This window comes from Pelodiscus sinensis, chromosome 11 (assembly GCF_049634645.1).
Source record: "Pelodiscus sinensis isolate JC-2024 chromosome 11, ASM4963464v1, whole genome shotgun sequence".
NCBI classification, from domain to species: Eukaryota; Metazoa; Chordata; order Testudines; family Trionychidae; genus Pelodiscus; species Pelodiscus sinensis.
In genome coordinates, this window is record NC_134721.1 from 8,599,086 (window position 1) to 8,612,999 (window position 13,914).

General features: G+C 42.5%; 1 protein-coding gene across 5 annotated transcripts in view; it reads right to left on the bottom strand.

Annotated features, from left to right (window-relative positions):
* FRMD4B (FERM domain containing 4B) overlaps positions 1 to 13,914 on the bottom strand; it is a 229,673-nt gene that overhangs the window by 92,646 nt on the left and 123,113 nt on the right. For all 5 annotated transcript variants that reach the window (XM_075938573.1, XM_075938572.1, XM_014571990.3 and 2 more), the window contains 3 exons: positions 5,603 to 5,668; positions 2,922 to 3,016; positions 516 to 608 (listed from right to left, as the gene is read on the bottom strand). In XM_075938573.1, coding sequence (XP_075794688.1) covers positions 516 to 608; positions 2,922 to 3,016; positions 5,603 to 5,668 — 254 coding nt within the window. The remainder of the gene's footprint in view (positions 1 to 515; positions 609 to 2,921; positions 3,017 to 5,602; positions 5,669 to 13,914) is intronic.

Sequence of the window (13,914 nt, forward strand, 5' to 3'; positions counted from 1 at the left end):
TAACTGTCAAGAATTAGCATATTTTAACTAATCAAAGGTATTAGTAAACATGCAGGCAAGGAAGTTCTTTAAGTAAAGGATTATTTTAAAACATTGATAATATCTGTTTAATGTAATAAAAATTGTTTTGATTTTAAAAGGGAATAACCAAACTTCCAAAATGTCTCATAGTTAAACAGCATTTATCCAGGAGTTAATTGCTTTCTAAAAATAACACAGATGGCTGTTGACTTTTATTTCCTTTATCAAACTAGTTATTAATCCTTTAAAACAAACAAAAAAAATCTATGGTCATAATAAAGCAAACCAGTCATTTTCCCATATAGCCTACAGAAAAAATCAGTGACAATTGATGCCTGAAGGGGAGGAGTGGAGGGAGGGACACTTAGGGGGTAAGAAGGGGGTACGTGGGGACACCCCATTTAGCAATTAACATTTTGGCAGGGTCCCGGGGCGGGGGGGAGCAGTGCAGCCCTCAAATGCTACCACGAATCACCTATGCAATTAATACTTACCTCACTGCAAAGTACAAAGTTGCTGGACCTGGTTTCTTGGGCAAGTCATGATCCAGAACTCTATGATCCAACTGCAGCCAAATATTCTGGCCTCTGAAGGAACAAAAGGGATGTGGGGGAGGAATAAGGGGAGAGGTGGAGGGAGGAAAAGGGAAGAGGAACAGGTTCCATGAATAATATTGAAACAGATGGCTTGTTTTTGCTCAAACCGGCCCTCTCAGGGCAGGACTGAGAAACCCTGTTCTCGCTGAAATCAGGGACAAAACTTCCAACTCTTCAGCCGAGGCAAGATTTGGCCAAAGGTCTGGGTTTTTTTTTTTTTTACCAGAACTTTCAGATGTCAATATACTTTACACTCAGGATTTTGAGGAAACTGAGGTCACCCCCACTCTAAAGCAGGCACATGAAGATCAGACAGGAAGTTCAAAAGAACTAATGTGTTGCCCCTCCACAGTAAGGCAAGACCCTGCCCTGCAGGGAGATGGCAGGGGCTTCCCGGCATAGCGACACAGACCCCACGATGAGAAGCCGGCTTTTGAGAATTGCCTGGTCATGCCGAAGAGAAGGGCCAGGGGCTTGCATTTCACCGCACAGCTAAGAGGATACTTTCACAAGCTCTGTTTTTAAGAAGCAGGAACAGACTAGGGGGATGTGGCTTGCCCCTCACTTAGCCCCTTGGATTAGCCAGAAAAGACAGGCAACGCACTGATGCCTTGTCTTGCCACCTGAGAGATTCTCCCACTGCAAAAGGCCTCATGCTGGAACACCATGGCTGCCCCCTAGTGGTGACAAGCACACACTGCAAACACTGATGCACAGAGGGGTCACAGGTGGCTTAGGAGCCATCAAGTCCACCCCCTTGCCCAAAGCAGGAGCAACCCAACTAAATCATCCCAGCCAGGGCTTTGTCAAGCCAGGACTTAAAACCTTCAGGGATGGAGATTTCACCCCCTCCCTAGGTAACCCATCCCAGTGTTCGCCACCCCCTCCTAGGTAAAATAGTTTTTCCTAACATCCGACCTAGACCTCCCCCACTGAAGCTTGAGACCTTTGCTCCTTGTTCTGTCATCTGTCACCATTGCGAACAGCCTCTCTCCATCCTCTTTGGAACTCCCTTTCAGGCAGCTGAAGGCTGCTATCAAATCTCTCCTCATTCTTCCCTTCTGTAGATTAAATAAGCCCAAATCCCTCAGCCTCTCCCCGTAGGTCATGTGCTCCAGTCCCCTCATCATTTTGGCTGCCCTCCGCTGGACCCTCTCCAATGCATTTTCCTCTCAGGAGCTGTCGGAGGTTGTCGGTGCCGCTATATACAGCTCAGATTGGTCCTAGCTAACCTCTATCAAATCCAATACATCCTATCTATAGTGGGGGCCCCAGAACTGGACTTAATACTTCAGATGTGGCCTCACCAGGGCCAAATAAAGGGGAATAATCACTTCCCTAGATCTGCTGGAAATGCTCCTCCTAATGCAACCTAATATGCCATTAGCCTTCTAGGGTGCCAGGGCCCACTATTGACTTGAGCAGATGCCTACATATTCACTGGGATGTGTCAAAAATTCTACATGCTTTTTGGCAGTACTTTTTTTGTAAACAAAAAAGGTGCCGGTACTAGGGTTTGCCAAGCAAAAAAAAAAAAAAGTCTGGAGGCTGGGGCCGAAATGCGGTTGCAGCCCCTTTAATTCCTGCTTCAGTCTAGCGTGGTGCTCTCAGGGCCGGCTGGAGGCTTTATCGAAGAAAAGCGAGTGCTCCCATAAAAAGATGGTACGCAAAAAGCACTAGCAACCCCTCTGAAATATCCAGGCAGTGCTTTGGAACAACGCAGCAGGTGGGACTGCCACTAAGCAATTACAGAGACAAGAAAAGTCTCCTGGCTGTTCTCCTGGGAGGAGCATAACCATCATCCCGGAGGTATTTATAGAAGAAACGCTGGAAGAAAACATTTTCCAGCAAGGACATTGCAAAAATGTTCTAAAAAGAGTCCCCAGGATGAAAGCAGCACTTCAAAAATTATACCCAGGGCAGTGCTAAGTAGAGCTGTAGAAGCAGCCACCTCTGCATGCCAGGGTGATACCCAGCTGCTGTGACACTCTAAAGAACAGACTCTCTGGGAAGGAGAGAACACTGAACCAGCTTTTCCACTTTTTACTTGCAAGACAAACAAGAAAGGGCAAAATAAACCCAAGGAGGATTTTATAGAACTGTCCTGTTTTGCCATGGTGTGTCATCCTGACTCAGCCGAGGACCATTCAATGGGGGAGGAAAACATCTTTGCAAAGAGGAGTCACCTTTAGAGCACTGTGGCTTGGCCCGGAGTCTACTCCTACACTTTGTGGGATGGATTGAGACATTGGTTTGCAACAATCATTTCACCCATCATTTAAAAAAAGAAATACAGACACTTACGTGTCATCTATAAACGTTATCCCAAAGTACTCCTTTTCTTTGAGGTTGAAATGCGATGCCACCAGATCCAGTAACTCCCGAGACAAAAGTTTGGGCTGTTGAGAGAATCATCATCATATCATTACAGTCAGCTCAATCATTTTATTTTTAAACTCGTCTTCTCTGGGTATGTTACCTTAAAAAGGACCCTGCCACGTAGTAAAAAGAACCGTGATGCTCTCTCTATTACCTAGCTGGGTCTCATGAGGACTTTTGCACTGGGGTTTCCCAAATACAGCCACGACTCCAAACCCCAGTTTACACATCAGAATGAGACCGAAATGATTAAGGGTACGTCTACACAGAGGTGCTATTTCAGGTTACTTCTGGTATCCCGAAATAGCTATTCTGCATCTTTGAAACAAGTCTGTTATTTCAAAATATAATGGGCTCTCTATTTCACGAGGATTAAGGGATGTTTCAAAATAGCGGTTTATTTCAAAATTTGGCACTGTGTAGACAGTGCCAAATGACAAAATAAACTATTTCAAAATTAACTCGAAATAAGCTATGCAATTTGCTTAGCCCAATTGCATAGCTTATTTTGAGCTAAGGGTGCAGTGTAGATGCCCTAAGTTGTTAGGAAACAAAAAACTCAGTTCTTGAGCCTTTACAATCCAGCTGAAAAGTATAATTACGTAAAGGAAAGGAGGGGCTAGTCTAGAGGAAAGACTGGACTGAATTCAGGTTTTTGCGGATATAATGGCAGGAAGGACCTTTCAATATAGAATCTGTTACACTTGCAGAGAACTAGACCTTTTCCCTCCCCTCTTATGAAAAGGTACCATCCACCTTAAAACACAACCCAAAACCCAGATCACTTTACAAAAGACTTTAAAACTGAAACTCTGAAGAACTTAATGTGTTACGAATTTTAGAGACATCAGATTTTTAAAAAAAAACTACTTATTGAAACATTTCCAAATGTGACCGCTAAAACATGAAATGGAGGACAAACAGATTTGTCTTGTGTCACAGTCCAAACAAATAACAAAAGAGGATGTCTGATTTAGATTTTTAAAATTCATTCCCTGTTACTGATCTGAGGGGGTGTTAGTCACACAGACATGGCCTAAAGTTTTTAGATGCTCACCTCTGACTTAGATGCTCACCATTTCAAAAGGGACACTGGCACTCAGAAGGCAATGAGATTTAGGAGCATAAGTGCCCCCATTGGAAAATGGAATTTTTTGAAAACTTTACTTATGGACATTTATGAGAAGTTTGACTTGTGTGTCGATTTAAGCTGGTAAAAAGGGGACTGCATTTAAAAGCATAGATGACACTATAAAACCAGGCTCTGGTGGGCAAAGTGAGGCTACTAGAACATAAGAACGGCCATAAGGTCAGACCAAAGGTCCATCTAGCCCAGTGGCCTGTCTGCTGACAGTAGCTAATACCAGATGCCCCAGAGGGAATGAACAGAACAGGCAATCATCAAGTGATCTCTCTCTTGTCACCCATTTCCAGACAAACAGAAGCTAGGGACATCATTCCTACCCATCCTAGCTAATAGCCATTGATTGACCTAACCCCCATGAATCTATCTTTTTGAGCCCTGTTAAAGTCTTAGCCTTCACCACATCCTCTGGCAAGGAGTTCCAGAGATTAGCTGTGCGCTGAGTGAAGAAAAACTTCCTTTTGTCCTTTTGTTTGTTTTAACCTGCTGCCTATTAATTTCATTTTGTGACCCCTAGTTCTTATATTGTGGGAGTAAGTAAATCATTTTTCCTTATTCACTTTTTCCACACCAGTCATGATTTTGTAGACCTCTATCAAATCCCCCCTTAGTCTCCTCTTTTCTAAGATGAAAAGTCCAAGTCTTTTTAATCTCTCTTCATAGGGAACCCATTTCAAACCCCTCATCATTTTTGTTGCCCTTTTCTGAACCTTTTCCAATGCCAATGTACCTCTTTTGAGATAAGGCGACCACATCTGTACGCAGTGTTCAAGATGTGGGTGTACTATGGTTTTATATAGAGGCATTAAAATATTTTCTGAATTATTCTCTATCCCTTTTTTAATTATTCCTAACATTCTATTTGCTTTTTTGACTGCCAATGCACACTGAGTGGATATTTTCAGAGACCTATCCAGAATAACTCCAAGATCTCTCTCTTGAGTTGTTGTAGCTAAATTAGCCCCCATCATATAGTATGTATAGTTGGGATTATTTTTTCCAATGTGCATTACTTTACATTTATCAACATTAAATTTAATTTGCCATTTTGTTGCCCAGTCACTGAGTTTGGTGAGATCTTTTTGAAGCTCTTCACACTCTGCTTTGATCTTAACTATCTTGAGTAGTTTGGTATCATCTGCAAATTTTGTCACCTCACTGTTTACCCCTTTCTCTAGATCATTTATAAATAAGTTGAATAGGATGGGTCCCAGGACAGACAACTGGGGGACCAGACTAGTTACCTCTCTCCATTCTGAAACTACCATTTATTCCTACCCTTTGTTTCCTGTCTTTTAACCAGTTATCAGTCCATGAAAGGACTCTTATTCCATGATAACTTACTCGACTTAAGAGCCTTTAGTAAAGGATCTTGTCAAAGGCTTTCTGGAAATCTAAATACACTATGTCCACTGGATCCCCCCTGTCCACATGTTACTGCTGCCCCAAAGAGGGTTTTTACCTGAACCAGCAGTTCCAACTTCCTGTCATCAAGGAGCTGAACCTGGCACTGCCTGCCTTCTGTCATCTAGAAAGAAAGGAACATATGAGAGGTGAGGGAATGGAGGAAATTCTGTTTAAAAGCTTCAGTAAGAAATTACACATTTGGCCTGTGTAGTGAAACTAAACCAGACTCATCAATACCTTTACATAAACAGCCAGCCACGTCCTTACGCACTAATGCTCTGGGAGAGCAGCCAGCACTTGGTACAAACAAAAAAATTATTCAGAGATTCCAAGGTTAGCTAGGACCAATCTGAGCTGTATATAACAGCACCGACAGCCTCGGACAGCTCCTGAGAGGAAAATCGGGGAGAGAGAGGAGGCGCCTCATTCCTAAAAGGGGCAGGACCTTGAAGGGGAAGGGGCAGGCCTGGGGCAACCAGTCCTTTGCACCACCCAGAGTGCGCTGCTGCTCCCCACAGCCCTTAAAGCTATCCAGAGCGCACAGCATGCCATGATGCTCCAGTGGCCATTTAAAGGTCCGAGGACTCTGGCCACTGCTGCAGTAGCAGCGGCAGAATCACCACAGCAGCAACTGCCCCCTTTGCCCATCTCTCCCCGACCCTATCCCCCCTCGGCAGGCGTGCCTATATAACACATGCCAAATCTGCCCTCAAATAATTTCTGGCGCAGATCTTTCAGGAAAAAAGATCCAAGCTTTATTTAAAAATAGTCAGCGATGGAGAATCCACTATGAACCTTGGTAATCGTTCCATTGGTTAATTACTCTCACTGTCAAAATTGTATGCTTTATTTCTGGTTGGAAGTGTCTAGCTTCAACTTGCAGCCTCCCTCTGCAAGATGGAAGAGTCCAGTACTAAATGTTTATTTCCTATGTAGATACTTGCGGACTGTGATCCAGTCATTCTTTAACCTTCTTTTTTTAAGTTAAAGAGATTGAGTCACTTTGAGTCTATCATGTAAGGCAGGTTTTCTAAGCCTCCAGTCATTTGCCTGGCTCTTCTGTGAGCCCACTCCAATTTATCTACATCCTGCTTGAAGTGTGGTCACCAGAACTGGACACGATTCCAGAGAGGTCACGGTAGTGCTTAATGCAGAGGCGAAATCACCTCTAAACTCCTCCTGAAGAATCCCGTTTATGCCTCCTATGATTTCTTTAGCTCTTTTGGCCACAGTGCCACACAGGGAGCTCATGTTCAGCTCATTATCTTCCATGGCCCCCAAAACTTATTCAGAGTCACTGCATCCCCAGAGAGAGTCCCCTCACTCTGTAAGTAAGGCCAACATTCTTTGTTCCTAGACACGTATACAACAGAACCCCGTTTTTCCAATCTAATTGGGAACTGGGCCAGATCAGACAATCACAAATCTGGGTAAACCAGAGAATGGGAACATGTAACACTGCATCACCATCTAGTAGCCACAGCAGAGATCATCCCCTTCTAGGACCTGTGTGTGCTGGTTATCTGGTTGACACTGAGAGCCAATTAAGGGAGGGTCAGATAAACGGGGTTCTATTGAATTTATATGTAGCTATATTAAAAGGCATGTTGTTTGACTGCATCCAGTGTACCAAGAAATCCACAGCACTCTGCATCAATGACTTGTCCTCCTCATTATTTACTGCTCCCCCAATTTTTGTGTCATCTGCCAACTTTATCAGTGATCATTTGGGTTTTTTCCAGGTCATTGATATAAATGTTAACACCCCATGGTCCCCTGTGGGGTGATGAAGCCTGTTTTGTAATTACATTTTGAGACCTATCCGTTAGCAAGGTTTTAATCCATTTTAAAACAAACATCTTTCACAAGTTTAAGTATATTCCATCAACATTATTACCTTTATCAACTAAACTTGTAATTTCATCAAAAATATATATGAAGTTAGTTTGACATTATCTTGCTTGGGATCAATGTAAGGCTGACAGGCCTACAGTTATCCAGGTCATCCAGTTTACTTTCCTTAAAAACTGACACATTAGCATTCCTCTATTTTCTGGAACTTCCCCAGTGCTCCAAGACTTACTGAAAATAAACATTAATAGTCCAGTGAGTTACTCAGCCAGCTCCTTTAAAACTCTTGGATGCCAGTTATATGGATCTGCTAATTTAAAAATGACTAATATTATCAACTTCTGTTTAATGTCCTCCAAAGATACCAGTGGAATAGAAAGAACATAATCACCAAATGATAAACACCTTTCAGAAGGTGCTGTGTAGACATAGGTGAAGTTTTTCTGAAAAAACTTCACTTATGTCCACACTGCTATTGTGTTCTTTTGAAAGAAAATCAAAAGAACAGAGGGGTTTTTCTGACATTGGTAAACCTCATTCTACGAGGAAGAACGCTGTTTCCGAAAGAGCTCTTTCAGAAAAAGGCGTGTGTGGATGCAGAAGAGGAGTTTTTTCGAAAGAAGAGCCTCCAAGAAAAAGCACAGGTGCCCTGGTGGCCACTCCGTCCACAGTAATCATAGCTTAAATGCGAGATAGCATCCACACTGAATGGACACTATCTTTCAAAAAAGCAGACTGCTTTTTCGATGCGCTTTGGCAGTGTGGACATTCTCTTTCGGAAGAAGCTTTTTCGGAAGATCTCTTCCGGAAAAGCTTCTTCTGAAAGAAGCCTGTAGTCTAGACGTACCCTATACAATGAAACTCTCTTCTGTTTTTCCTCCAAATACAGAATAGAAGTATTTATTGAGTAATTCTGCATTATTATGGATAATTCTACCATTTCCATCCACTAATAGATCAGTATCATCATCAGGATTCTTTTTGTTTCTAATATATTTATTAAACCCTTTATTGTCCTTAATTATGCTGACCAAAGATTTATCCTAGGGTATGTCTACACTGCACGGCTATTTCGGGATACCAGAGGTATTCCGAAATAGCTACCCTGCATCTACACAAACTGCCCGTTATTTTGAAATATTTTTTGAAATAACGGGTGCACTATTTTGGCATCCCGATAAACCTCGTTGCATGAGGGTAAAGGGATGGCTCAAAATAGCGTGTTATTTCAAAATTTGATGCTGTGAAGATGCACCAAATTTCAAAATAAGCTACTGTATTTCTAAATCGATTCGCAATAAGATACCCAAATTTGCACTATGCAAATTGCGTATCTTATTTTGAGTTTAGGGTGCTGTGTAGACACACCCTTAATGTCCCCTTGCTTCTTTCATCAATTTTCTACAATTCCTAATTTATTATTTATATTAACATAAACTTCCTCTTTCATCCACCCATATTATATATGAAAAGAGAGAACGTGCTGCCTACATTTCCCCACCAAACCAGGAGAAATTATTAATCAGTATAGTATGCTTCCTCAAATATAGAGGTGTGTCTAGACTACAGGGTTTTGTCGACAAAAGTGGACTTTTGTCGACAAAACTAAACCTGCGTCTACACTACCGCTGAGTTCTGTCGACATAACGTCGACAGAACTCAGCGGTTTTGTCGACGCTGGTAAACCTCATTTTACGAGGAATGACGCCTTTTAGGCATTATTGCATCTAAACTGTCCTTTGCGTCTACACTGCCATGTTGACAAAGCAGCTTGCTTTGTCGACAGAACTGAATGTAGTCTAGATGCTCTTTGTCGACAGAAGCTTTGTCGACAGTATCTGTCGACAAAACTTCTGTTGACAAAAGCCTGTAGTCTAGACGTACCCTAGGATTGTGGCTTTTCAGGCATCTAACAAGGTGTTCTTAAATTATTCCCATTTGTTGTTCATTTTTCTGATTAAATTACTTCTCCCAGCTGATCTGGCTCATATATAGGAAGTTATAGAACTAAATTAGTTAGTCTCCAGCTAGCCTGAGTTCCGTCTCTGTCACAAAGAGATCAACAGCAGTTCTAGCCCATGTGGGAGAGAATGACTTAGTCACATTCAAACACTAAGGCTTTTGCTTGGATTTCTCATTGGGGCAGATATAAGGGAGACAGCCTCATTGAAGACGATGATGGCATTTCCTTGTTTGAGTTTCAAGTCCAATGTAGCTACTTGCACCACAAAGTTTATCCAGGGATATGCAATGTGGCAAGACTCACTCAATAGCTAGAGAGGTCTCAACTGTTGTGGTCTCCTTAGTTTCAGTTTTAAGTCATGTTTATCCATTGAAACTATTCTCTCGTCTCTTTTGCAACCGTTACAAAATAAATTCACGTTATGCTCTTTTAAACCTTGAAAATCTATTTCATTTCTGTTAAAACTCTTGCATTATTTAAGAACTCTTCTATTGTAAGTCCTTCACAATTTGGGCAGAGCCTGGCTTTCAGTTACTCTGAAGATTATAACTGGGAAAGGAAACCTGCCTTTTATTTTTTAATCATGCCCTCAGAATAACTCATTCTCCTGAAGTCACAGAGCTTCTTACAGGCAATAAATCTGCAGCTCTAAACGTAGGCAGAGGGTGGGTTTCTAAAAAAGAGATAATCTAATGAATTAAACATCATGTACTCAGTGGTTGTCTTCCTACAAATAATGGCCGATTTCTAGAGCCCTGCATGAATACAAAATTTGTATCCTCATCCATGTCTGCAGAAATAAGCCACGGATGGTCGCATCCATATCTGTGGATGTGGATACCCATGGATCTGCAGGGCTCTACTGATTTATCGGTAGATGGTAACATAGTTAGGCCCAGTCTCAGCTGATATAAATTGGCATAATTCTATTGAAATCAGCAGCACAACATCAATTTAGAATCATAGAATACTAGGATTGGAAGGGACCTCGAGAGGTCATTGATATTTACACCAGCTGAGGATTCAACCCATAGTTTGCGCTCTGAGGTGGGGCTAGAATTCCTCCCCAAATGGTGACAAGACAAATCCCTCCATAGGCAAAGCCTAAGAAAACCTGGATGTGGGAGAGAGGGGAACATGTAAAGGCCTCATTGATATACAAATGCCAGCATAACTGATGAAGTTATATTGGTATAAATGAACTTATATCACTTTAGCTTTCTGCCATAAAGGGGAATAAGTTATACCGGTATGAGACAATATACTGTCCAAAAACTGTGTTTAAACCAGGCCTAAATTAAAGAAATAACTATTATTAATTTTCACAGAATATCTTGTAATGTCGTGCAACCATGTGTGTTTGAGAAAGATCCATTACTGACTGGCCCACAAAAAGGACGTGTGGCTTACAGCTACATCTGGCGATGGCAGACCTTCGTGAGTCGAACAGCTATAGCCTTTTGGTTCAGAGATAAAAATCCATCGTTCTAATCCCAGTTCCCAAGGAACTGCGTAAGTGATGGATCTGCATTGTCTGGAGCCCTTAATTCCATTACAATCTGATCACAGCTTCATTTGTCACTATGTCATTGTGATTTATTTATGTCCACACGTGCTATGGTAGATTAGTCATGTCATCAATTTACACTTTTTTCTGCCTCTGACACTCTGCTGCCAATCGTCCCCATTGTGAAGTGTCTGATCCATTAGTGTTTTTTAAGGAACAGCCCCACCTGTTGCACTGAGATAGACTAGGTCTTGCAGTACTTAATTCCTAGCTACTTTCGTTTTTACCAAAGCATGTTAATCATTTCTGACTGCTGTAATTATCACTAGGGTTGACAGGTGTCCGGTTTTGAACCGGACAGTCCAGTATTCGGGCAACAAATTGAAAAAATATAAATGAGAAAATATAAATGTCCAATATTTTCTAAATAAGTTGTAATGTAGATTGTGATGTAATATCAAGTGTGTCCAGTATTTTTTTTTAAACCATCTGACAACCCTAACACACCATGGAAAATGGAATGCTGCCTCAAAGAGTCAAGAGTAAAAGATACTTCTACTGCATCATCCAACAGATCATAGAATCATAGAATACTAGGACTGGAAGGGACCTCGAGAGGTCATTGAGTCCAGTCCCCTGCCCTCGTGGCAAGACCCAGTACTGTCTAGAAGACCATCCCTGATAGACATTTATCTAACCTACTCATAAATATCTCCAGAATGGAGATTCCACAACCTCCCTAGGGGTATGTCTACACTAGCTCGTTAATTCGTGCTATGTAGGCAAATGAGGCGGCCGGAGTTGCAAATGAAGCCTGGGATTTAAATATCCCAGGCTTTATTTGCATGTTCCCGTCTGGTCGCCATTTTGAAATTTCACTAGCCTGAACTCACTGCTGTGTGGCTAAACGCGGCAGTGAAACGTTAATTCGAACTAAATCCTTAGTTCGAATTAACTGTTACTCCTCATTCCACTGTGGAATTCCAGTGTGGAATGAGGAGTAACAGTTAATTCGAACTAAGGACTTAGTTCGAATTAACGTTTCACTGCTGCCTGTAGCCGCGCGGCAGTGAGTTCGGGCTAGCGAAATTTCAAAATGGCAACCGGATGAGAACATGCAAATAAAGCCCGGGATATTTAAATCCCGGGCTTCATTTGCAACTCCGGTCGCCTCATTTGCCTACCTAGAGTGAATTAACGAGCTAGTGTAGACATACCCCTAGGTAATTTATTCCAGTGTTTAATCACCCTGAGAATTAGGAACTTTTTCCTAATGTCCAACCTAAACCTCCCTTGCTGCAGTTTAAGCCCATTGCTTCTTGCTCTATGCTCAGAGGCCAGGAAGAACAAGTTTTCTCCCTCCTCCTTGTGATACTCTTTTAGATACCTGAAAGCTGCTATCATGTTCCCTCTCAATCTTCTCTTTTCCAAACTAAACAAGCCCAATTCTTTCAGTCTTCCTTCATAGGTCCTGTTCTCTAAACCTTTAATCATTCTCGTTGCTCTTCTCTGGACCGTCTCCAATTTCTCCACAACTTTCTTCAACTGTGGTGCCCAGAACTGGACACAATACTCCAACTGAGGCCTAACCAGCGCAGAGTAGAGCGGAAGAATGACTTCTCGTGTCTTGCTCACAACACACCTGATAATCTCAAAGCAGTTTAAAAATATTCAATAACTAGATTTATCTGATGTTGATTGGGTCCTTAACTCAATTAATTTTTTTTCTTCATTTAAATCCTTGCCCCAGGGTGGGGCTGGGGATGAGGGGTTCAGTCTGCAGGCTGCCCCAGGGACAGAGGACTACCCCAGCCCTCTCTCACTGCAGCAGCTTGGGGCCAGATGAGATGTCCCTTTCCACAGCTGCTGCAGCCCCAGTGGGCACAGCCGGAAGAGGGGTGCATGTCCCTCGACTGGGGCAGGTCCAGGTTCATCTGCCCCCTACATTCCCCAGCCAGAGTGAGTAATGTACAAACCGTGCACTTTTCCCTCACTCCCTGCCAAACAGCAACAGCCAGCAATGTTCCTCTACGAAGAAGAGTGGGACGCTCCAGGCTGGGGCAGTCATGGGAGGGAAGAGGTGTCCCATTTACCTGCCTGGTAATTCTGTCTCTTTTCTGTATGGTTTTATGAGATGCAATCCCATTCCAGGCACATCCCATTGTCCTGGCACAACCAACCAAATATGTCACTTTAAGTTATGATAAGAGGAAGCTGTATACCAATTTGGTGGTCGTAGCTCTTACCATTTAGGAGGAGTTCTTGAACAGACACACAGAAACTCTCTCAAATGTATAGTCATGCCTCATGGCAGGCCTGTAAGTTAGGTGTGCTAGCGAGATTCCCTCATTTTATAGATGGAGACATATAAGCACAGAGGGTATGTCTACACTACCACCCTAGTTCAAGGAGTACAGGTAGTTCGGAATAGGAAGCCTAATCCGAACTACCTAGTTCGTGCTGCGTGTAGCCGCGGGCACGGAGTCCGAACTAGCGGACATTTAAAAATGGCGGTGCCCGGCAACATGCAAATGAAGCCCGGGAAATTCAAATCTCGGGCTTCATTTGCAACTCCGGTTGCCTACATTAACCACCCTAGTTCGAACTAGGGTGGTAGTGTAGACATACCCAGAGTGACTAATTCAGAGAAGTGCTGTGCACCTGCAAGTCCATTTAAAATCAATAGCATCTGTAGGTACTTAGCAGCTCAGAAAAAAGAGATTCTTGCTCTAACCATAAGTCAGGCCTAATTTACTTTATTTTATTTTGCCTAAATGGTGAAAATTATATAACTGATGCAGCTGCCGACATGAACCTCTCGATCAGGCGTTTTGTTGTTAAGATTCCCTGAACTTCAAGCATTTTGTATCATCTCAATAAATGCAATGATGTGGCCACTTGGCAGAATTTTAGGAAGTTAAATCTGGACTAGTTGGCATAGAACAGCACAGGAGCATTCCGTGATGGGGGGTATTGCATTGTTTTGGCTTCTCTACTGCGTCAGCTCTAATGTCCTTTGTCATACAGTCTGTTCCCTGCAGGGAGA